This window comes from Protopterus annectens, chromosome 2.part0 (assembly GCF_019279795.1).
Source record: "Protopterus annectens isolate FY-2018-M chromosome 2.part0, PAN1.0, whole genome shotgun sequence".
In the NCBI taxonomy this organism is placed as follows: domain Eukaryota; kingdom Metazoa; phylum Chordata; order Ceratodontiformes; family Protopteridae; genus Protopterus; species Protopterus annectens.
In genome coordinates, this window is record NC_056728.1 from 721,771,919 (window position 1) to 721,795,527 (window position 23,609).

A 23,609-nucleotide genomic window follows, 5' to 3' on the forward strand; every position below is an offset into this window, starting at 1 on the left:
TAATTCTAGCTCTACAGACCTTCCACTCTTTGTTCCAGCCAGGACCCCTCATGATCCTCACAGACAATTCCATGGTCCTTTGCTACATAAACAAGTTGGGGGGCACAAAATCTTATCTTCTCTGTCACCTGGCCATCAAGGATTGGGAATTGGCCACTCAGTACAATGTGACTACATGCTGTGTAGATTCCCTCAGCTCAGAACTCAGTGGCAAATGCATTAAGCAGATCTATGACACAACCTCACGAAAGGATGCTTCACAGGGATGTCTTCCTGGCTGTAGTTCACTGATGGGGTGCTGCAGAACCAGACCTTTTGTCTCCCCTATGAATGGACAACTTCCTTGCTTTTGTACAAGGGTCTCTCACCCTCAAGAGTGGAAGGTGGATGCTCTATCTTTTTCATGGAAGGAGATGGTTCCCTGTGCATTCTCCCCTTCCCCTTAATTCAGAAATTCCTGTTGAAAAATTTACAGGAGAAACCCAAAATCCTGCTAGTCACCCCCTTTTGGCCAAGACAGCACTGGTTCCCTTCTCTTCTGCAATTATCCAATGGTCATCACTACAATTACCTCACTGGATGAACCTGCTCACTCAGGGCAAGGGATCATTGATTCACACCCATGTGTCAACCCTAAAGCTAACCTTGTGGGTGATCAACTTTTGATCCCTTTCAGGCACCTATTTTCTAAGGATGTACTGTGGGTTTTGTAGGAGGCCGGGAAACCAATACTAGAAAATCTTACATTTCCATGTGGAAAAGATTTTCCATTTGTTGCCAAAAAAGGAAAGAGGATCCTTTTGGTTCAGACATTCCACTAGTATGTTCTTACTTGTGTGAGTTGCTCAACAGAGGTCTTTTCTACTCCTCAGTTAAAGTCCATTGTTCTGCTCTATCTGCCTGTTTGCCTTTAACACCACCCTTAGCTTCCAGATTAGAAGTTAAGCTTTTCCTTAAAGGCATCCTACATTTAAGACCCCTGAGGAAACCAGTTCCTCCTTCTTGGGATCTTAACTATGTGTTACAAAAGCTTACCCAGACTCCTTTTGAATCAGCAGCTTCTGCCTCTCTAAAGTTCTGTAAATTGAAAACTGTGCTTCTAGTAACCTTAACCTCTGCTAGAAGGGTCTCTGAGATTCAGGCATTGATGGCCCCCCCCTTTCCTAGTTTTTCATAGGGACATAGTATCCTTGAGAACTAATCCAAGCTTCATGCCTAAAGCAGTGAATGAGTTGCCTCTTAATCGGTCCTTCCAATTGCCTACATTTTCCCTTCACCACAATCCTCCAGTGAGAGGATTTTGCATAGCTTGGATGTTCATAGACAACTCAGATTTTATCTTGACAATACTAAGTCCATTAGGAGATCTAACCAACCTTTTGTTTCTTTTCATCCCAGGACTCTCGGCTTGCCTGTATCCAAACAAACCATTTCCACATGGATCTCTAAGACTATTTGTTTTGCTATGAATTCCATGGGAAGTCTTTATTGGCATCTGTTAAGGCCCATTCCACTAGATCAGTAGAATCCTCAAGAGACTTTTTTTAAAGGTCTACAAGCTCATTCCATCCTGGAAGCTGCCACGTGGTCATCTGTTCATACATTTACGAAACATTACAAATTGGACACTGTTTCCAAGTCCAGGGCAGGGTTTGCAAGGGTGATTCTGCATGGATTCCTGGAAAGTGCCTCATCTTAGTTTTCCCTATTCTATCCTCCTCCCTGGGCTCCCTTTCAGATCTGGCACTCTCCCATATGTAAAGAATACTGCAACACCGAATAGAAGGACATAGAATAGTTGTGTAAAATCTTACCGTAACCATAGATATCCGTCGCTTCTATGTTGCAGTATTGTATCCATCCTACCCTCCCTCTACCATGTGCTCTTTCCTAGGATGATCTCCTCATGCTCCTTTTTGACTCCTTTCCATATGGGGCTTTCTTTCTCTGAAGATTGTTCGTGTGGACTTCCCTTATTCATTAGTTCATAGGTTGGTACTAGGCTATCGGCCCTAGGGCCTATACAAGCCTAGGGCCAATAGCCTTTTATGGAAAACTTTGTCTGTGCCTTTGTGTGATGTCCCATGTACACACAGTGGCTCTGAGCTTTTGTATAAAGGCCAGGCATTGGGTCAGTGGGTGGAATACAAGCTGTATGTAAAGAATACTGCAGCATAGAAGTTATGGTAAGATTTTACACAACTATTCTTTCTAAATTTCTGGTAAGGTCTGCTGACATGATTTTCAGAGTACTGCTTGTGTTTACTGTTGTGGGGACTTTTTTCAGTCTTTAGGGAAGGGAAGTGCGGTGTTGTGCTAACTAATGAATACTCACCTTCTTTCAGTATTACTGAACTTACTGCACCAGTAATCAGGTTTCTTCTCTGGCAACAGCATGGATAACATTCTTGGTCCTATGTCTTTCACTCTGCTTGTACCTAAAAAGAAAATACAAGTAAAATTATTTCCACTCTGTATGGTTAGTGACTCCGGTGTGGTTTTGATGGTTCAACAGACCACTTGTTTATTGTCTTAATTCCCTCTATTTTATCTGTAAGGGCCACTATGCACCAGGGGTTAGATATGTCCTCAGACGATATTCCAGTATGTGTTACAGATATAGAACCAAACACTTGAGATATAAGAGTTGACTCAAGAAAGCGTTCACTTGCTAGGATTAATAAGCTGTCCTAACTAATTTCCGAATCGGAATATTCCTTCCAGTGAGTGACCTCTCAAACCTCTTGAATCACAGGCACATGGGATATACGCAAATGACCCTTATGAACATCAGGTGTTTCAACAATATGGCTATACTAAATGCCCATAATTTATTTTTTTAAATCATTTAACAGACAACTTCAGACCAACAAAGCCAAACCCCACTACCTGTGGGGAGATATATAGTTTAACCTTGGTACAACCTCTTCAGCACTGCACAAGCAAATTGTTTAAGGATATGAAACAAAGGGCTGTTATACCTAGCTGATGTCCATTACCATTAGGGTGACTGCAAAATATCCCAGCTAACAAATTAAAACAAAGAGTGAGAAGGTCACACAGAAAAAAAACAATCAGTAAACACTAAATGAAAACTCCAGCCAAGCTAGAACTTTCACTGGGTGACCCCCCTCAAACCTCTTGTATCAGCGGCACATGGGATATATGCAAATAACTGACCTTTATGATCATCGGGTGTTTTAGATGAGTCATGAGCATTCAGAATCTCCATATAGCTGAAACACCTGATGTTCATAAGGGTAATTTGCATATATCCCACGTGCCTCTTATACAAGAGGTTTGAGAGGTCACTCAGTGGAGGTTCTAGCTTGGCTGGAGTTGTCATTTACTGATAGGTTTTTCTGTGTGACCCTCTCGCTCTTTGTTTTAGTAGGGATATTCCTAGAAAAAAGAAACAAAAAAGTATGGGGCAGATGATCAGGTTGTTTCTGTATATAATTCATATATTATATCTTTAGCTAAGAGTGGTTTGCAGTCAGTCAATTCTGGGAGGCTGTTTGCTTTTTCTCAGTTCTAGTACAGCCATTATGAGCAGTATCTATTTTCAGAGGATGATGTTCCTGAGAAAGAGAGAGACAGAGTTGATTCTTGTCAGGAATGCATCACCCAGAACTCTGACAATTCAGCTAGTGAACTTAAAGTTAATCCTAGACTTTTTCTTTGCCGAAACTATTGCTAGACACAGGGATGTTTTTGCTTGCAACCAAATGGGGACTCTGCCAAAATTAGGCAGATTTTTTGATCTAGCAGAGGATAAGGTTACTAATTCTGCACCCTTTCCGCCCATTTTGCTAGCTCTTGAAGACACTTTTAAAGCTACCTGCAAAGCTCGTTATTCACTGGCTGCAGTTCCAAGGAAAGCTAATAAGCAGTAAGGGGTCTCTTAAGATTATAAATGTCTTTATCCTCAATGGTCAACTGACCTTGCTGCAGTAACTCCTTCAGCAACAGATACAATAAATTGTTGGCTTCCTCTAGCACAGTACCCTCTGAGCAAGTGGTCAGACAAGCAAAGTAAGAGATGGATTCCTTCTGCTGTGTTGGCCTTTAAGATCTTGAATTGTCAGTGATGTATTTTGAAGTTTATGCTAAAATGTGGTTATAGTTTGGAAGAATTTGTTGCTTCTTTATTTCCAGAAGCCATATTTGAATCAGAGTGCTTCCAACTTGACTCAAGTTTCTAAACATTCTCTGAGAAGTGTGTATGATTGCGCTGACACTGTGTCTAGAGCTTCTGCTTCTTCTGTGGTGTTGAGAACATTTGTTTTGTAATCAGAATTCTTCTGATGATTTGAAGTCTGAAATTCATAATTCTTCATTTAGTTTGGATCAGATCATTAAAAGGTGGGACAACAGAATTAAATTCACCCATGGCAGTTTCTAATATTTTTCAGGTACCCAGTTTCTACCCTAACAAGGCTGTTTCTCAATCCTTTAGAGTGGAGAACAAACAGAAATTACAAGCTAACAACAAGCAGGCCCCTTGAAAGGAAATGGCAAGAGGATAACTCTTCCACATCAAATAAAAGGAGTAACTATTTCCAAAAAGAGTCAAGCACCAGCTAGTGAATGACTATGTCAGGAATCTGATCACCTTACCCACATTTCCTGCCCCAGTTTTAATACCTTTGTGATACTGACTGACCCTCAACCCCTTAGCCTGAGGTCAGATGGTTTCAGACAGATGGTAGTTGAAGGTGACTCAGGAAAAATTCACTTGGCAGTGGGAGGACTCTCTTTCTCCTCTCTGAGGGATCTACCCACATCCATTCAACAAGACAAACCTGTTTCCACTACCAGAAGCTGGTAACATAGAACCAGTATCTACAAATCAGATGGGTAAAGGTTTTTAATCCAGGATATTTTTAGTACCAAAGAAGGATCATAGTTGAAGACCTGTGTGAGATCTGTATTTTTTTTACCTTTATGTGAAAGCTCCAAAATTCAAAATGTTGACCCTACAATCAATGCTTGTACTGCCTTCAGACCATTATCTTACGATAACATTAGATATCAAAGATATTTACCATCACATACACATTGCTCATAGTTTCAAAAAGTAGCTAAGATTTGCTAAGTCTGGGGCACATTTTCAGTTTTCTGCATTATCCTTTGGGCTCTCCACTGCACCTCAAGTGTTCACAAAGTGCTTAGTCCCAGTGGTGGTTCACTGCAGATTGCAGGGCATCCACATTTATCCTTATTTACGTGACTTGCTTATTTCTTCAGAGTTTTCTCCCAGATGTTTGGAGTCCTTAAAGTGTATCAGACATGCATTAAAGCAAATGTTAGGTAACAAATCTTATAATACCAAATTATACAGTTTTTGATGAAAAATTTGTATTTGTGCATTTTTTATTGTTGGCAAGGATGGCCACCTGAATATTTTCTCAGAGCTGAAAATCCCTCTGATGACATCATGAAAGGCTGAAATTACAGTGCCTCACTACCTAGATTACATGCATAGACTACTTATTTCCATGTTAAATGCATCAGAAGTAGTTTTCTTTTACTTTTTTGGAAAGACAAGTTGTCAACTAGTTCTTGGAGGTGGAACATCTCACACTGAAAATTAACACAATGATGCAATAGTGAAACCATGATTTAAGTTAGTTATTTGGGTTACCCATGATGCTTTGCGGTTGTAGGTAAATCATTGCTTAATACCTACCATGACATCATTTTGTAGGTTTGTTTATAGAGAAATCTGAGTAAACAGTGAAACTAAACAAAAGTCAAAGAGCACACTATAATCTTTATTTTTTGCAAAAACCACTTCCAGTTTTATTATGAGGATACACTTTCAAATATCACAGATAAAATCTGACAAAGGTGATCAGACTCCTCTGACATGTGGGATCTCAGTTTGACCTACAAAAGTATTTCACACCCTCTCACAAAATTCTCTTTTTGGATGTCTGGTAGATGCACTCGGGCAAAAGGCCTTCCTTCCTTCCAAAAGAAAAGGTAATAGCTCACTAGTAGATCTTTCTTAGTTTTTCTCAACAGCTTCAGGCTTCTGTAAGAGAATTTCTCAGAAATCTAGGCCTTATGGCAACCATGATCCTCATGATACCACTTGCCAGATTACACATGAGAAAAATCCAGTGAAATCTAAAAAAAATCTTAAACCCAGCACCTACATCCCTTGGACCTTCAGAAAAATTATATAATTCACATAACGTCCTGGTCCATAAATCAAAATAATCCCACCCCCTATAGACTGATGAATATTCTTACCTTTTCTATAGTTTTATGTACTGTCCATTGGAATGTAAGTTATATGAGCTAAGTTGTTCTCAAAAGTTGAATTTTAATCCATTTGAACAGAACTACTTACCAAATCTCCTGCCTCTAAATTGTATGTTATGTCATCGCTACATATCCTTCTCATTGTTAAAAACTGAGACTTTGGAATATTCTTAGAACTATGCATTGGATGGCAACTACTTGCTTGTAATAAAGAACTTCTATGAAAAGGTTTTTTATATACAATTGTCATTATAGTGCCGTTAATTGTCTTGGTAACTAGAACATCCAAAAAAATTCATATTGAAAAGGTTAAACTGTGCCTCAAACTTTATCCCAGACTTATTTTTATTCAAAAATTCCATAGACATCTTTAACTCATTCAGCCTCCCATCCCAAATTATCCAACACTCACCAAAAAATTAGATGAATCAGTGGATCCAAAAAAAGTATTTGTACCAGCATTCAAAATATACCACTGTTCAAACAATCCCCTTGAAAATATTAGCATAAATAGGGGTAAATTAGCCCCTATAGCCATACCAATGATTTGCAAAAAAAATTCTTTCTGAAAGGAGAAAATATTTTTCTTGATGCTTTTAGTAGCTTCACTAAAAAATCACTAAAGTAAAGCTCATAATCTCCATATTTACTGAAGAAATATTCAACTGCCAGTATTCCCCCTTCAGTTGGGATACTCGTGTATAATGAATTTAAATCCAGTGTAGCTATATATGCTGCATTTTTCTTTTTTTTCTGAATTTCTTGCTTTTTAATACATTCAATGTGCAGTATCATTCAATCTAGCTGGAATTAGATCCAAAAGGGGTTTTAAATAAAACTCCAAAAAAAGTAAAGATCAGTTGCATTAATAACACCCTTCCTGTAACTATAGGTCTTCCAGGAGATGGAATTTTTTTTTTTGATAGATAGATAGATAGATAGATAGATAGATAGATAGATAGATAGATAGATAGATAGATAGATAGATGATAGATAGATATTTTTGAGTGAATAGCACAGATCATATTGCATACTATGCACTGCAGATTTTTTTTATGAATCTTAGACATTGCCTTTTGTATTAAGCTGTTGCGATATTTAAGCTGTAAAGAAAATAGTTAAATCCAAGAAAGTTATATGTTGTTGCGAATTATATCAAAATTCTGCTGATACAGTCACTATTCTAATACATACAGCATTCATTTAATTTGTTGTAGTCTCAGACAAAACTCCACCTTCTTTCAGTTAAAGGCAAATTATAATTATGACATTTCTATGAGTCTAAAGAAAACAAAATTATCATCAAAGAATAATGCTTCTTTTGTTTGTCTTAACTTATTCCAATTAATTTGTTTTTACTCAGTTCAGTGTATTAGCCAAGAAAAAATCCATATCTATTTTAAAGGAATAGGTGGTTTGAGATAACTATGTTCCTGTAAAGTTGGAACAGGTAAATTATATTCATACTGTCTCTCCATACATCCTGCAGGGCATTGGTATAAGACGCTGTGAAGCAAATGGCTTATGGAGCGGAGAAGAACCAGAATGTATGGGTAAGTTGCATGCAAGATTTACAATTTATATACAGAATCATGCTATATGGAGTTCTAATCTTAGCAACAAGGAACAGTTGCCAGGTATTTGAAAATAATTTTGAGAGAGTCATAATTTGGGTTTCGATGCTGTCATTTTTAAAGGCTGTTACATCTCCGTGCAATATGCTAATAAAGCACAAAGTGGCTGTAATCAAAAGAGGACATGTGCTCCCATGTACATACTTACAGATCCTTTAACAAAGCACTATAAATTTAAAGACAACCGAAACATCTGAGAGCCCGCGTATGATTCTAAGTTTGATGCAGATGCTAGTCATTATTAGGATTTTAGAAGAAATAGAGGAAAATAATCTGTAATGTCCTGGTATTTAGTAGAGTTACTGGGATACATTAGCTGCCTAAGAACAATTCACAAATTGCAGAAAGTGAGACAAGAAATCACAATAAATCCATCTAAAAATCATATAAGTATGGGGAAGATGGAAGATTCCAGTGGTCCATAGTAAGTGATAGTATGTAGGCAATGATATCTGTCTAGTCCAATTGGTCTTCATAACCATGAATTTGATAAAAAATTATGCCCTACACCATATTACCATGCAGGTCATCATTAGTCTTTTCTGCTCTTTAATTTATTTGTTACCTCCAATACTGCAGTAGTAATACTTGGTAATCCTAACCCTAACCTTGCCCTGCCCCCAACCTTAACCCAAAACTTTAATTAAAAAAAAAAAAAAACTTCCCGTAAAACTACCACTACACAAGACATACCCAAACACACAAACGCAGAACACAGAGTGCCAAAATCACATCTATCCCATTACCTAACCCCGGCTCTAACGCTAAAATACCCAAACTCACACACAAGCGCATAAGATCTATAACCTTACCTAACACTGACCTTAACTCTAAAATACAAACACACTCACAGGCAACCACAGAACATCTATCCCCTTAGCTAAACCTGACCCTAACCCTAACACCCAAACACATGTACAAACACCCTCACTTCCTTCCTATCCCTGCTTACATGCCTTAATGATACATACCTTAGAAATGTCCAATGTCTGACAGAACAAATGCTCGACAATCTCTACCACCTCTTGCATTTGTCAACCACTTTTACGTTCAACAAAATGCAAGGAAACAAAGAAATATATATATATATATATATATATATATATATATATATATATATATATATATATATATATATATATATATATATATATGGATTCCTATTACAGGAACGAACGTTCACTATTTCGAACTTGTAATAGGAAGCCTCACCTTTGCAAACTTTTGTGTAAGTGCACTTCACCGAAAACACCGCAGCACAGTGGAGGACATAAAAGCAAGCTATGTCCTCCACTATGGTGCGATAGTCACGGACCTTAGGGTTAGGACATGGGTTAGGGTAAGGGGATAGTTAGTAAAGCTATCCCCTTACCCTAACCCATGCTCTAAACCTAAGGTTCATGACTATTGCACCATAGTGGAGGACATTGCTATGTCCTTCACTGCGCTAGATGTCACGACCTTAGGGTTAGGGCACGGGTCATGGTAAGGGGATAGCCCTATGGGCTATTCCCTTACTATGACCCATGCCCTAACCCTAAGGTCCGTGAGTACTGCACAGAAGTTTAGTACAACACCCGTTCGTTGTACTGAACTTCGCATAAGTGCACTTTCGATTAAGTGCACTTTCGCTGCAGTGAGCATTCCATGCACTATTTCGAATTAGTGAAAATTCGATCTGGTGTATGGAACCCATATAGATATATATATATATATAAAAGACAGATGTTTGAAAAATCTTGCATACCTTCTTCATAAGTTAGCAACATTGCATTTATTACACTCATCAGATTTACACTTCATGACTTCTTGATTACTTTCCTTTACCAAAATGATTCTGCTTTCAGTAGCCGGCAAGAGTTTTTGTTTTTAAATGATCTGTTTGGAAAAGACTAGTGAAGATGTAGCTTACAGGTTGGTCTCCCTACTGAATTATTAAGAAAAATGGCCTCCTGTTCTATGGGCTTTGTTTGGCATGACTCAACTGCAGTGATGGCGCGTGGTGATAATGAAAGTGATAGTAACACATGGTGTGAGAATATAAGACTTGTTCACCTTCATATGAAGTGGATTCGCTGCTCCCCCAATCAGGATCCTGCTTACATCTGAAGACCCATTAATATTGACTGTTTCAATAAGTCAGGAAATCTGAAATGTATACGTTAGTGTTCTGGCAGAATTGCTACTGTATGTAAACAGCAGAGGTATGTATAACTTACATATGCATATGAACAATTACACAGGTCTACAACTTGTATTACATCTGAAGCTTTTGGGTTTTACTTTTTCTTATTTGCACTGACTTCACTGCAAAGCAGTAAAATGTAGCATGTTTGGATCATGCTGTATATTGGTGAGTTATTTAATATTTTGCATTCAGGTGAAATGTGTTGGATTAGCATTTTTAATAGTAGCTGATGTCAATGTCTAACATCAGTGCCTACAAATTTAAGAGGAACATAGCAAAAAGTTCAATGTGCATGTAAATTGTAGCACTGAATTATAGGCAATGCACAAATGCAGTGTATATTGATTTTGCTTATATTATGGTCACATAAAGACACGCACTCATGCAGACACATACACACACACACACACACACACACACACACACACACACACACACACACAGTTGTATGTGTATGTGTGATAGATAGAAAAATAGATAAATAAACAGATAGATAAATGCATGCATGTATACATATATAATTACTACAAAATGCCCAGAACCAAGTCAGTGATTTGGATGCAAGGAAAGTAATCAAAAACCACCATAAAATGTCTAGCACTCCAAGGTGATATACAAAATGGGGTTTACTGGAACAATTATTGAGAGAATATGTTTATCAAATCAGTTTCATTGCATACCCACAACTTCCTCGATGCAAAAAAAAATGTATTTAATTGGCAACCAAGACTTTATATTCATTCATATTCAAAACACCCAATCAGGAAATGTATATGCTAGAGCAAACCACAGTAACTGTAAATGGTCATTTAAATCAGGGTAGTAAACAGCTCCTGTTTTGACTGTGCAAAATATTTTTACCCTATTCAAAATACCTTGTGAATATTTTTTGCTCATCATAGAGATGTAGGAAACCATATCAATGCTAGTAAAGTATGACTTAAAAACATGCTTATTTAATATGCTATAGCTTTTCTTGCATCTAACGTCACTCGTGTGCAGAGATCCTTTCTCTAAAAGCATGTATAGTTTGACCACCATAAAAATATCATAGAAACACTCAACCGGATAAACCACATATCTATTGTTGTGTGTAATCAGAGAACAAATGTAAATGAAAGCTGTTGAATTTTTAGTAGAAAATGATTTTGCTTCCAAAATGAAAGAACATTTTTTCCATAATCCACAAATTTTCTTAGCCACCATATCAGTCACATGAGATATTAAAGTATGTTAGTCATTTTCTGAAGCATTTTTGCTTTACAATTTATTTAATTTCCAGTTACATTTTCATAACAAGAGATTTTGCAAAAAAAATGAAGAATGTTCATCATTCGCACTGCTTTAGTAGCCCTTAGGCTATACTGATTCCGCCCTCTGACTGCTAATTGGCTCATCTCCAGGAGGAAAATCAGTCAGAATGAAACTTTCTTCAGTACTTTCTTGCCTTCTCGAGAAGAAGCATCTCTCGGACTTCACTGAAGCAATCAGCTAAGAGCTTTATTTCTGGCAGATAAGTCCCTAGTGGGGAACCCCTCCAGTAAGAAATCATTATCTTTTTAAGAAAAAATATTATTTTATCTCTTTTTTGACTAAAAGTGGTATTCCCTTTTAAAGAAACACAGTATTTTTTTTCACAATATTGGACGTTCCTTTCAGAAACAGATATTTTTGGCTTAGAATATGTACTATCGTATTTGGGGTTAATTTTGTGAAAAATTGTATACTGCTTTTATAAACATTGAATTTGTTGGGACAGACAAGTTTATGAAGGAACAGGCAGGAAATCATGGGTCACTGAAATGCTTGTGCTCACTTTGTGATAACCTACCTACCATTTTGATTCTGTCAGTGTGCATGCGAGTGTTTGAACAGTACTAACAGGGGAATTCTGTTCTACTTTTATTTTGTGTAACCAAAGAGACTGGGGAAAGTGTTGTGAGTGTAACTGTACAGCTTATAAACATTCATTGGCAACTTGCCTTCACTGCAGGAATGTTTACCACGTCTGACACATCTTCCCCAGTTGCAGCATATATACTCAGCCTGGTCCAGCTGTGTCTTCAACCACAGTGCCTAGAAATAAAACATCAGTTCACAAGGAGTCCTTGCCATTGTTGTGGACTCAGACCATTCCACAATCAATAGTAGGTGAACATGCAGTGGTCACTGGATGCTCTTCAGGCCATTCACTTTCCTCTCCAGCTTCCACTGTTGTAGTCCCTTCAACTAGCTTGGAATGGGGGTCAACTAAGTCCACTTCAGCTGTTCCACTGTCTGTTATGGGCATGGAAAAAAACATATTATCTGTGTCTGGGAAACATTCCAGGAGATTCTTCTTAAGCATCCGAAGCAAGAGACCATTAGAAAATATGATTTCCCTCCTTTGAGCTGGTCCTCTTCTGCTGGAACTCCTATTAAGAAAGGACAAAAAGTTAAACATTGTTCTTCTGATGAAGTTATTACTATTAAAAAAGATAGTTCCTTACCTTGGCTTGATAGGCATTACAGGCAGTGAATCCTGGTATACCAAGATGGGAATTCCCTGTCAAATGTTTCCTGAGGAAACAAGATCTGATGATTCTAACTTGGTCAGAGACTGGATTTCTTCCCCTGCAGATTCTCAAGCCCATCATTCAGATTGTGAGGAAGACTTTAGTTCTCATTGTCCTTTGGAGATATTTTCTTTTGCTCAGACCATTGCACGGATGACTGAGTTATTTTTATGGGAATATGAGCTGTGGAGATATTATAGTACATTACAAATAGATACTCCTCGTTCCTCTCCCATCCCCCATACTGCCAGCCTTGGATGATGTGTTGAATGCTACCTGTAGTCATACTGATACCCAGCCATCAGGCCCTAAAAAGCAGATAATCTATATAAGGTACTTCAGTTTAATACATTTCTTTTCTCTCACCTTAAGTCAGAACCTACTGCCATTTCACCTGTGTCTCATACTAAGAAACGACTGGTGCTCAATGCCAACCTTTCACCTGGTGATAATGGGGGTAAAATGTTGGACCATATAAATAAGCAAATTCTTCTTCTATTTTAGCCTTTAGAATTCTGAATTAACAAGCATATATGTGGAAATTTATGCTATTTTGCACGGACAGTCTGAAGGAATTGACTTCTACTCTTCCTACAGAAGAAAACTCCTTTCTGAACCAAACTATTTCTACCCTGTCCCAGGTATCTAAACATGCTTGGAAGAGTGTTTATGACTGTGTAGATACTGTGTCTAAAGCCACTGCTACTGCTACAGTATTAAGAAGCTATTTTTGGATAAGTAACCAAAAGTTTGCTGAAGAGGTAAAGTCATAATCTTGGCTTCAGCTTAAGATTAGGAAGTATTGTTTGACTCTTCTGCCACCCAGGTTCTCAAACTATACGATGAAAGAGGGAAATTTAATTCAGGGAGTTTCTAAGATATTTCATATAGCCCAATGCAAAGCTTTTAAGCCTCCTACAAAAAATACAAATAAACAAAACCAGTGTTTTTTTAAGAAACAAAATGCAAAAAAGACATGGCAGTAGTGTAACAACAATAAAAACAGGGGTCTTTTCAGAACACAAGCACAGGGTCTGTATCAGAAGATTGAAACTCCAAAAGAGCGAACGCTCTTCAATCAAATGATATTACCCGAAACCACACAATATTGAATGTACGGAACAGTGATTTTTTTTCCCAGGGAAACAAATTGCTGCTCCAAAAAAAAAAAAACAAAATCCAAAGACAAAATAAAGTGGGTAGCTTCACCCCCCCCACCCCCACTTAAATATACCAACTCCAAGATCGCACCATAGTGGAGGAAACAGCAAGTCCCGACAACTGCCCAGCAATTTTTTTTCCTGGGAAAAAGTCTCTGTTCCGTACGTTCGATATTGTGTGCTTTCGAGCATTAGCGTTCAATTAAAGAGAGTTCGCTCTTTTAGAATTTCAATCTTCTGATATAGACCCCAGGTACAGACCAACAATACATAATGACTATACAAGCATTCTTTACCCTTTTCCCTCTGCTATGGCCAAAATCTCTACAAAGTTACCCCAAAATCTAACCCTCAACATTTCCCTTTGGCAAAAGATTGTTTCAGATTCCTGAGTGTTAAACATGGTGCAAGAGAGTTACAAATGGCACTGGATACAGAGACCTCATTTCAGATGAATACCTTCCCATCCTCTAAACCAAACAGAATTTTTTTCCTCTGTTTTTTTTCAGTCTTTACACACCCAGGGTGTCATAGAACCAGTTCCTTTAAGTCAAAGGGGCAAAGGCTTCTATTCCAAAATGTTTCTGGTACTAAACAAATAGACCTCTTGGAGGCAAGTACTAAATATTTCATTTTTAAATCTCAATGTGAAAATTCCAAAGTTCAGAATGTTGACCTTACAGAACCTGTTGCCCCTTATTCCTCTCATGAGTTACTTGCTAACTTTAGACCTAAAAATGCTTACTGCCATATTCCCATAGCTATAGGCTTCATGAGGTTTCTACAGTACTCGTTTCTTGAGTCATTTCATCAGTTCTCTGTATTACCCCTTGGTTTATCTAAAGCTCCAGTGGTATTCATAAAATGTCTAGCCCCAGTCATAGCTTATTGCAAACTGAATGGCCTTCACTTCTTTCCTTATTTAGATAACTTATTCTGCAGTCTTTATCTATATATCAAAAGTTCTTAACATAGGTTGTATCTCTTGTGACCAACTTGGGTTTCCAGATAAGTACTGCATTCTCCTCCTTAACTTTAACTCATAGGATTGTGTTTCTTGGCTGCCTTCTAGATATCTCTATCTGGATTTTTTCCTAAACTTCTTCAGTCAGTCTCACACTTCTGCAAGAGAATTTCTGGGATCCTGGGATTCATGGATTATACGATTCTCATGATTCCTTTTGCCAGATTCCAAATTAGAAATATACAGTGGTTTACAAATGGACCCAGTATTTGCATTTCCTGGACTATCAAATTCCATTTTTGGGATTTATAAAAAGGGAGCTGTATTAGTGAATACAACATATTCAATGAAACCCAGGTCTCCCCTTCTCACTTAGAGCACAATCCAATCTGTCATTACAGATTCATCAGATTTTGCATGGGGAGCAGTTTCCAGCCTGTAAAAGTGAAAGGTGTGTGAAATCCTTTAGACCATAGAATATTAACTTAAAATAGATGATGGCAGTGATCCATGCCTTGAAGTCTCTCCATCACCTTTGGTCCCCAGGACTTCTTCAAGTGATTACAGACAATACAAGAGTCAGGTGGCATATAAGCAGGCAGGGAAGGTATAGTTTTCTATACATGTTATCACGAATAGCTTGGGAGTTAGCTTTTCAGCATTCCTAAACTTTCTAAACATCTTACATTTTATCAGAGCAAATTATAATGTCAGACAAGCTGAGCATAACCAGGACAGACCCTCACAGAAGGAGCTTGAACAAGGGGGGGGGGGGGTCTTCCAGGAATTGATTCAGTTGTGAGGAACACCTTATATAGATCTGTTCACCTCCTTTAAAAACAAACAACTAAACAAGTTTTGTTATAGGGCTCCTTGCAAGCAAGCAAGCCTGGAAGATAGATGCTTGTTCATTTCCTTCGAAGGGAATACTCCTTTTTGCCTTAACACCATTTCCAGTAATGTCTAAAGTAATTCTAAAGATTCAAAAGAATACCCCAAAAATAATTGTGGTGACACATTTCTGGCCAGGTCAACAATGGTTTACCTTTCCTATGGAACTGGCCAAGTGCAATTACCTCAAGCTTACTGACAGACTGGATCTACTCACAGAGGACATGGGGAGTTTGATCTACTCCAATATCAATCATCTTCATCTGACTGCCCGCATGATTAATTTTAATACTTTCTATGCACTTATTTCATGTGCATCAGGTACTGAAGGAGGCGAGAACATCTGCTACTAGGAACTCCTGTGTTGGTACATGGAAGCAGGTTTCTAATTGGTGTCTAGCCAATAACTAGGGCTCCATCAAGGACTTTGTACTGCTGGTGCTCAAATGTTAGTTACTTTCTTCTGGCCTTACTTAGTTCACTCTAAAGGTTCATCTTGGAGCCATTTCAGCAATTGATCCTCTTTGTTTTCTGCTTGTTGTTCATCAGTTTCTGAAAGGAGTTTTACACCTGAGACCTCTTTGTAAACAGGTTGCTCCAACATGGGATCTCAACTATGTGCTGGAAAAATTAACAATGCCACTTTTTGACCCTGCTCATCAAGCTGATTTAAGGTTCTTGACTTGGAAAACTCAACTCATCACACATGTAGCCTAAATGAAATTTTGTGTATCAGCTCAATTCTTGAGATTACAAAGGAAAGTAAAACAACACATACAAGTAGAGGAATAAACATAACTAACAAATACAATACTACTCCCAATATATGCAAGAAAGAACAGAGACATTTACCAACACTCATATACAAAAAAAAATAGAAATACCGTCCCCTAAGTTAAATTAACTATCCTATCTAAAGTAAAACAAAACACACTACAGATTGAAATGCCTAAATTATTTGTGTAATATTGCACTTAAGTGGGTTAAATAATACTGACTATGGATATAATAAATAAATATTCCACTTACTTGAAATATATGTAAGTATAAATTGCACAAATAAATAAAAATTGACTTATGTGTCCAGATCCCTGGGACTAGTGCTCAAATTCAGAATTCTAATCACTGTAGGGTATGAACTGTTACTGAATTTTGTAGTCCTGCAGCGGATGCTGCAATATCTGCTGCCTGATGTCAGATGCTTAAACAGTCCATGTGCAGCATGCATGTTGTCCTGTATTATGTTGGTGGCCTTTCAGATGTTTCTTGCAGAATAAAGATGCTGTATCAATGGAAGACTGGAACCTGCTACCTTCTCTGCAACCCTCATCACTCTTTGTAGCACCTTCCTCTCTGTAACTGTGGAGCCTCCAAACCACACTGTGAAGTTGCTGGTAACGATGCTCTCTATTGCACCTCTAAAGAAGGTGGAGAGAATATGAGGAGGAAGCTTAGCTTTTTTCAGCCTTCTTAAAAAGTGGAAACACTGGTGGGCTTTCTTGACCAGTTGGCTGGTGCTTCCTGACCACGAGAGATCTTTTGATATGTGTATACCCAGGGATTTCATACTCTTAACCCTCTCCACACTCTCACCATTGATCATGAGTGCTGGGTGGTTTGTTCTTTGCCTGAAGTCAATGATAACCTCTTTGGTCTTGCTTACATTCAGGTCAAGATTTCTTCTGTCACACCAACTGATCAGCGATGCCACCTCCTCTCTGTATGCCCTTTTATCCTTGCTTGTGATGAGCCCCATGACTGATCAGCAAACTTGACGATATGGTTGGACATGTGCTTAGCATAGCAGTCGTGAGTCAGAATAGTGAATAACAGTTGGCTGAGAACACATCCCTGTGGAACCCCGGTGTTAATCATGATGCACTTTGATATCTTCTTACCTGAACACATCCTCTGTAGTCTTTCAATCAGGAAGCCCAGGATCCAGTTACAGAGATGCTTACTGATTCCTAAATGTGCCATCTACATATATATAGATATATATATATATATATATATATATATATATATATATATATATATATATATATATATATATATATATATATATATATATATATATATATATATATATATATATATCTCCTCCCTCTTAGTTATTTACAAGACTTTAGGATTTTATACTATTTCTAATATAGTAAATCTCTAGCTAAAAACCTACAAATAGTGCACCTTGCATGTGCTGTGTTGGTAAGAACAATGGTATATCTCTACAAATGAGCTAGTGTAGCTAATTTCTAGAGATATACCTTTTATAACGTAGGGCAATTCTGTTAAATTACCATAGTTGGTAATTAAAATCTTTACCCCTTTTCTTCTCTCTTTCTTTCTTTCTGCCTTAATTTAAAAATAAAAACTTTTTATAGTTATGTTGTTGCTTTTTATTGATCATTTGCCATGTCAGATAAACCTACAGGATTTAAAAAAATGCACTTCTTGTGGGCATAAAAAGTAGGCCGTGGTGGTGCAGTGGTTAGCATTGTCACCTTACAGTAAGCAGTTCTCTGGTTCAATTCTCAGCTGGAGCGCCTTCTGTGTGGAGTCTGCATGTCCTCCCTGCAGTCAAGTGAGTTTTAAAGACATGTAGGTAGGTGTGTGTGCATGTGCCTTTTGTGAAGGTCATATGCCGGGCTGGCAGCTCGACACCATAAAAACATCACTGCCAATCAATCTGCAGACCAGTTATCCACTGTGGTGACACCTAATTGGAGAAGCAGAAAGACATTGCTTACTTCTTGTGGGCATAAAATCTCCAATTCATATGCCTACAAGGAGTGTGTTTACTGCCTTGGACCTGGGCATTTGGACACTTCTTGTTCAGTATGCTCTACTTTCAGTCTTAGGGCCTTAACAAGTAGGTGAAACAAACTGATATTAAAAGGTGTACTGTCAGCTACTTCTTCTTCTGGGAATCAAACCCCCTCCAAATCTAGCAAGTCAGGTCCCTTGGAGTATAAGAAATGCTCTTCTCTGAGGTTTCTAAGTTCTTCATTGGAGCCTCCAGCAAAAACAAGAAAAATTTGATATTTGGTATTGTCAGATCCGAAGATTTGATCCTTGGATCCAAACCATCGTATCAAAAGATTTTGGCTCCTATTGTTATTTCATCATCTCCTTTAACAACACCTTTGGATTCTAAGTCCTCAGATCTGCAGACTACTACATCTCATAGAATTCGTACTCCAGAATTCCATATTAAAATCATACTGTCCACCCTGCATACTCAGTTGTTTCAGATTCTCAAGAAATACTCCAGATCTCCATCCACAACTTCTTCTAGGTCCTCCAGAAGTTTATCAAAAGCAAATGCCACTAGGATGATGCAAAAATTTCTCAGAGCTCAGATCCAGATGGAGATCTTACCAGCTCCACCCCCTGCTGGATCCATGAGTATGCCTATGACATCCAGATTCATTCTATGATCTGATCTGTCCAGTGGTTTCAGAGTCTCAGGAGCTGAAATCCTCAAGAGGTACAGTGTCAGAGCCGAGGAAAGTTTATTTTTTGACTCTGATTATATCCTTGATTAGTTGTGCTCCAATACACTTGGATCAGAATGGGACCCAGAGCTGAAGTATTGGCGTCAGATCTGAGGGGATAGGTTCAGCTCCAATTTTGTCAGATTTGCCCTTCCTCTCAGAGCCTCAGCCCTGGACATGTCAGATCTGGTTCCTTCCTCAAGTACAGATCTGACAGCAGTCGAGACCTACCTTTGTTGAGAGTTTCAGCTCTGAGAGGGCAGGTCAAAGCATCTCCAGGTCCATCAGCTTTTGAGGTAGTGGAAAGCACTTTTTCTATTCCAAGAGATCTGCCCTTTCGGTTTTTGGATTCTATCCATTTTCTCTCATTGGTTCCAAGCTCTGAGTCAATTAGACCTATTCCACAGGGACAGCCAGTTCCAATAAGTACTCAACCAGTTCCAGTAGAGGAACTTCCCCTCTCTTCCAACACCTCCCCTGATCATCCCACAGAGGAGTTGCATTGGAAGAGAATGTGCAAAAAGAGACATACTGACTCCCAGATGGAGTCACTGATGGAGGACACCAATTTTGATAAAGGAAAAGGGCCCACCAGATCACCAGCAGATGATATCTCCTTTGAAGATATTTTAGAAATCATAAAACAAAAAGGTGGCTGATCTTCCCAAACCTCCTCTCCAGAAGAATTGGTATTTTTTGAAGCTTTTGGTTCTGACCCATCCATGTCTTGGATGAACTTATTAATTTAGTTTCCTGCCAGACTTGGAAGGAACTGGGCACAGCTGAACCAATCATAGGATCATAGGAAGTTACTAGGCTAATAGCCTCAGGGCCCTTACAAGCCTAGCCAACTTCAATCCATATTCCCAAGGGTATTTGATGCAAGCAGACACTAAAATCAACACCTGTTGCCCCATCTGAGAGGAACACAAGTGGAACCCCCCCCACCCCCCCCACCGAGTGAATTTCCAGTTACCCATTCTATCATTCAAATTATGCTTAAATAGGGCAGATACATTTTTAGCCCCACCAACAGACAGGCTCCCCTGGAGCAAAGGAGTCCCGAGCTCTTCTGTCCATTTGCCATACAGGGAGTCTGGGGTATTGGACAGATTTGGAAAGGCAGTCTTTGCCTTGGCAACATTTGCCCCAAGTTCACTAAACTACTTGGTACACTTTACTAGACTTCAGACAGATTTGACCAAAGAGCTATCAAATACTGTCTCATAGTCCATGTTTGCAGAGGACTTCAAAAGAACACCCTTGAAACCGGCCACTTTCTTATCCATATCCAGTGCTTTGATGAGGTTGATCTCTCACACAGAGGAAGGTACCTCATGAGCAGCTGCTTCAGGAAGTGCCACAAGGAGACATGCCTGGATGCAGCTATGGAATTTTGTGGGGCCTTTTAAGATGTCTTTTATCAATGCACCATTCAATGTCACTTCCTTGTTTTGGGGCATCAGTAAAAGGGATGCTTACCCACAGCGAGCAAGATGGAAAGACTCTGTCATGGGAATCAAGTTTTTTACCCCTCACTGAACCTTTTCCACTAATCAGAGAGATAGTAAAAAGATGTGGATCTAAAAATCTCAGGGACCTTTCCAAGACCCAAGCTATTGATAATTCCTCCAGAGGCAGTGGACAAAATGCTAATGGAGGTTGTCACCCTAGAGGCAGAGAAGGCCTGCAGAATCAGGGTCTCAGTGATTCTTTTCCAGATAGGTCCTTCCAGCACTCAAGTTCCATCCAACTGTCTAACTCTGGAGGCAGTCAGGGGGCATCTGTCCTTGCACCCAGATGCCTGGAAAAATATAACACAAGATTCATGAGTGCTAAGAATAATATCCAGAGGTTATTACATACCATTTTTCCTAACCCCATCCCCCCAAAGAAAGAAGCTTCCTGATATTCCCCTCAGTCAAAGGAAGGCAGCAGCACAGATAATCCAAAAGCTGCTAGAAAAAAAGAGTCATCCAAAAGGTCCCATCAGACCAAATAGGATTTGGAACATATTCACACTTCTTTTTAGTGCCCAAGACAACAGGGGACCTCAGACCCAGCTTGGAACTTAGCAATTTGAATCAGTACCTGAAGAAATCAAACTTCTGAATGGTCATGGTACAGTCCATCCTACCCTTTCTTCACAAGGATAATTGGATGTGAAATAGACAAGCCCTCCAGAAGACACTTACAGTTTCAGCTGGGTGCCAGTTATCACAAATTCAGAGCCCTGCCCTTTGGACTCACCACAGCCCCCAGAGTGTTTACCAGATATATGGCTGTGGTGGCACTGGCAGTTCACTTGAGATTAAAAAGATTCCAAGTGTTTCCTTATCTGTATGACTGGCTCCTCACTGCCCTCTCCAACCATCTCCTTCTCCATGAAAGTGACGATTTTCTACAGATTTGTAAGTCATTGGGTATAACAATAAACTATGCCAAATCAAACTTAACACCAGTCCAGAGCCTATAGTTCATTGGTACTCTTTTGGTTATGACAACAGAGGCAGCATGTCTAGCTCCTCATCTCATTTCCACTATCAGAAGTCAAATTCATCTTCTTCTTTTCCATCCATCTCCTACAGCAAGATCAGTACTTCAAGCACTAGCTTCCATGGCAGCAGCCATTGTATTACTTCCTTTGGTACATTTCTTTATGCAAGTTTTCCAATGGACTTTAGCTGTGCAGTAGTCCATGCTGCATCAACTCCTATCTTTTCCAGTCAAGCTTACTCTGATTTGCAAACAACACATCCATTGATGGATCCACTTGGATGATATTCATCTAGGCTGGCCCTTTGCTCTACCTTCCCCAGTGGCCACAGTGACCACAGATGCTTGCCACCTGGGGTGGGGTGGGGGCATTTCCAGAAAGAACGGTCTAAGGCATGTGGTCCCCTGTGATCCTCATTGCCCCTATTTGACCTTGGCAAGTATGGTTCCCCTTCCTATAGTCTCACCATTCTTATTCTCCATAGATACTGGAGCCAACTCTGGATCTCCTCTCTCTCATCCTTCTGGAATCCAGCATCCCAACATACAGGCCCTCAAGCTAACTGCATGGTTTCTGCAATTCCAGTAGTGGATAGACAGCCCAAGCTGTCTTCCCCGTATGTGATATTATTTTGGCTTCTTGAAAAGAATCTTCCAAAAAATTATACAAGTGTTAGTGGAAAAGATTCTCCCTTTGGGCTCTCAGTAATGAACCTGATCCTTTCTCACCTCCAGTTTATGTGAGCCTTCAATTTCTAGCAATTCTTTTTAAAGAAGGAGTAAGTTTCTCTATGATTAAACTTCAGCTGGCAGCAATTTCTAATTTTCACACAGGGAAGAAAAATATTAGCTGGCTTCATCCAAATTATACAAGACCTTTATTTTATTTATTTATTTATTGACATTTGTTAACTGGGTTTGTCCAACTGGGCTTGTGGCCCATTTTCAGTGGTGACCCGAGGAGAAAAGCTCCAAGACAAAAATACAGTTTACAGAAAAAGTAAGTAACATATTTGCAAATAGTAAAATACATAAACCTAAAGGATACAATTGCTTAAAATGCATTATACAAGGAAAAAACCTAGTTGTCAAAAAGTATGCAGAGTAACAAAAATATATACATATTTACAGCAAGTTTAAAATTCAACAGTGGTGTTTAAAGAGCTAGGGCTAGTAACCATAGTCTGTGGGGGAAAAGCCATGTGCATGGGGGGGGGGGGAGGAGATGAGGGCAGGGGAGTTAAGTTGGGGCTTGACAAAGCCAGGCTTTGGAGTTAAAAAGATGAAGTTTGAGTTTCTCTTTGAAGTGGGATGTGTGTAAGCTACAACATAAGTATCTAGGAAGTTTGTTCCATATTTGGGCTACTGAGTACTTATATAGGAGTTTACCCACTGATTTTTTGGGGATAATATATATGTAGCAGTTCTTGGTTTGATGTACGAAGAGTATGAGGTGGGGAATAGATAGAAATGAAGGAAGACAGAGCAGGGAAGCTGAAGGTTTATAGAGAATGGTATGTAACATTTGAAGTTGCGATAACAGCAATAAATGGGGGAATTCAAGCCATTGTAGAGAGTTTAGAGCTAGGCAGTGATGAGTATTATATGGAGAGTCAGTGATAAATCTTGCTATCTTATGATAGGTTTGTTTATTTGAATATTGGTGAGCACTGCGGCTGCGTAAAGTAGGGAGGGGAGGAGAAAAGCTTGAGCAATGGTGAGTTTGGAGTTGATAGTTAAGAATTTTCTATTGCAGTACAGTAAGCCAAGTTTTTGGTTGTTTTTTTTTTTTTTATGCACTGTAAAATGTGCAAGTTGAATTTGAGTTCATCATTAATAATGACCCCTAGCAGTTTGGTGTGGGATTCTGGTTTAATAGAAGTGTTATTTGAGGAAGTAATAGCAAAGGAGGATTTGTGATGAGCTAATGACCGAGGGAGAAATAGTAGGA

General features: G+C 38.8%; 1 protein-coding gene across 3 annotated transcripts in view; it reads left to right on the forward strand.

Moving 5' to 3' along the window:
- SVEP1 (sushi, von Willebrand factor type A, EGF and pentraxin domain containing 1) overlaps positions 1 to 23,609 on the forward strand; it is a 2,252,988-nt gene that overhangs the window by 1,748,622 nt on the left and 480,757 nt on the right. For all 3 annotated transcript variants that reach the window (XM_044061036.1, XM_044061037.1, XM_044061038.1), the window contains exon 41: positions 7,763 to 7,826. In XM_044061036.1, coding sequence (XP_043916971.1) covers positions 7,763 to 7,826 — 64 coding nt within the window. The remainder of the gene's footprint in view (positions 1 to 7,762; positions 7,827 to 23,609) is intronic.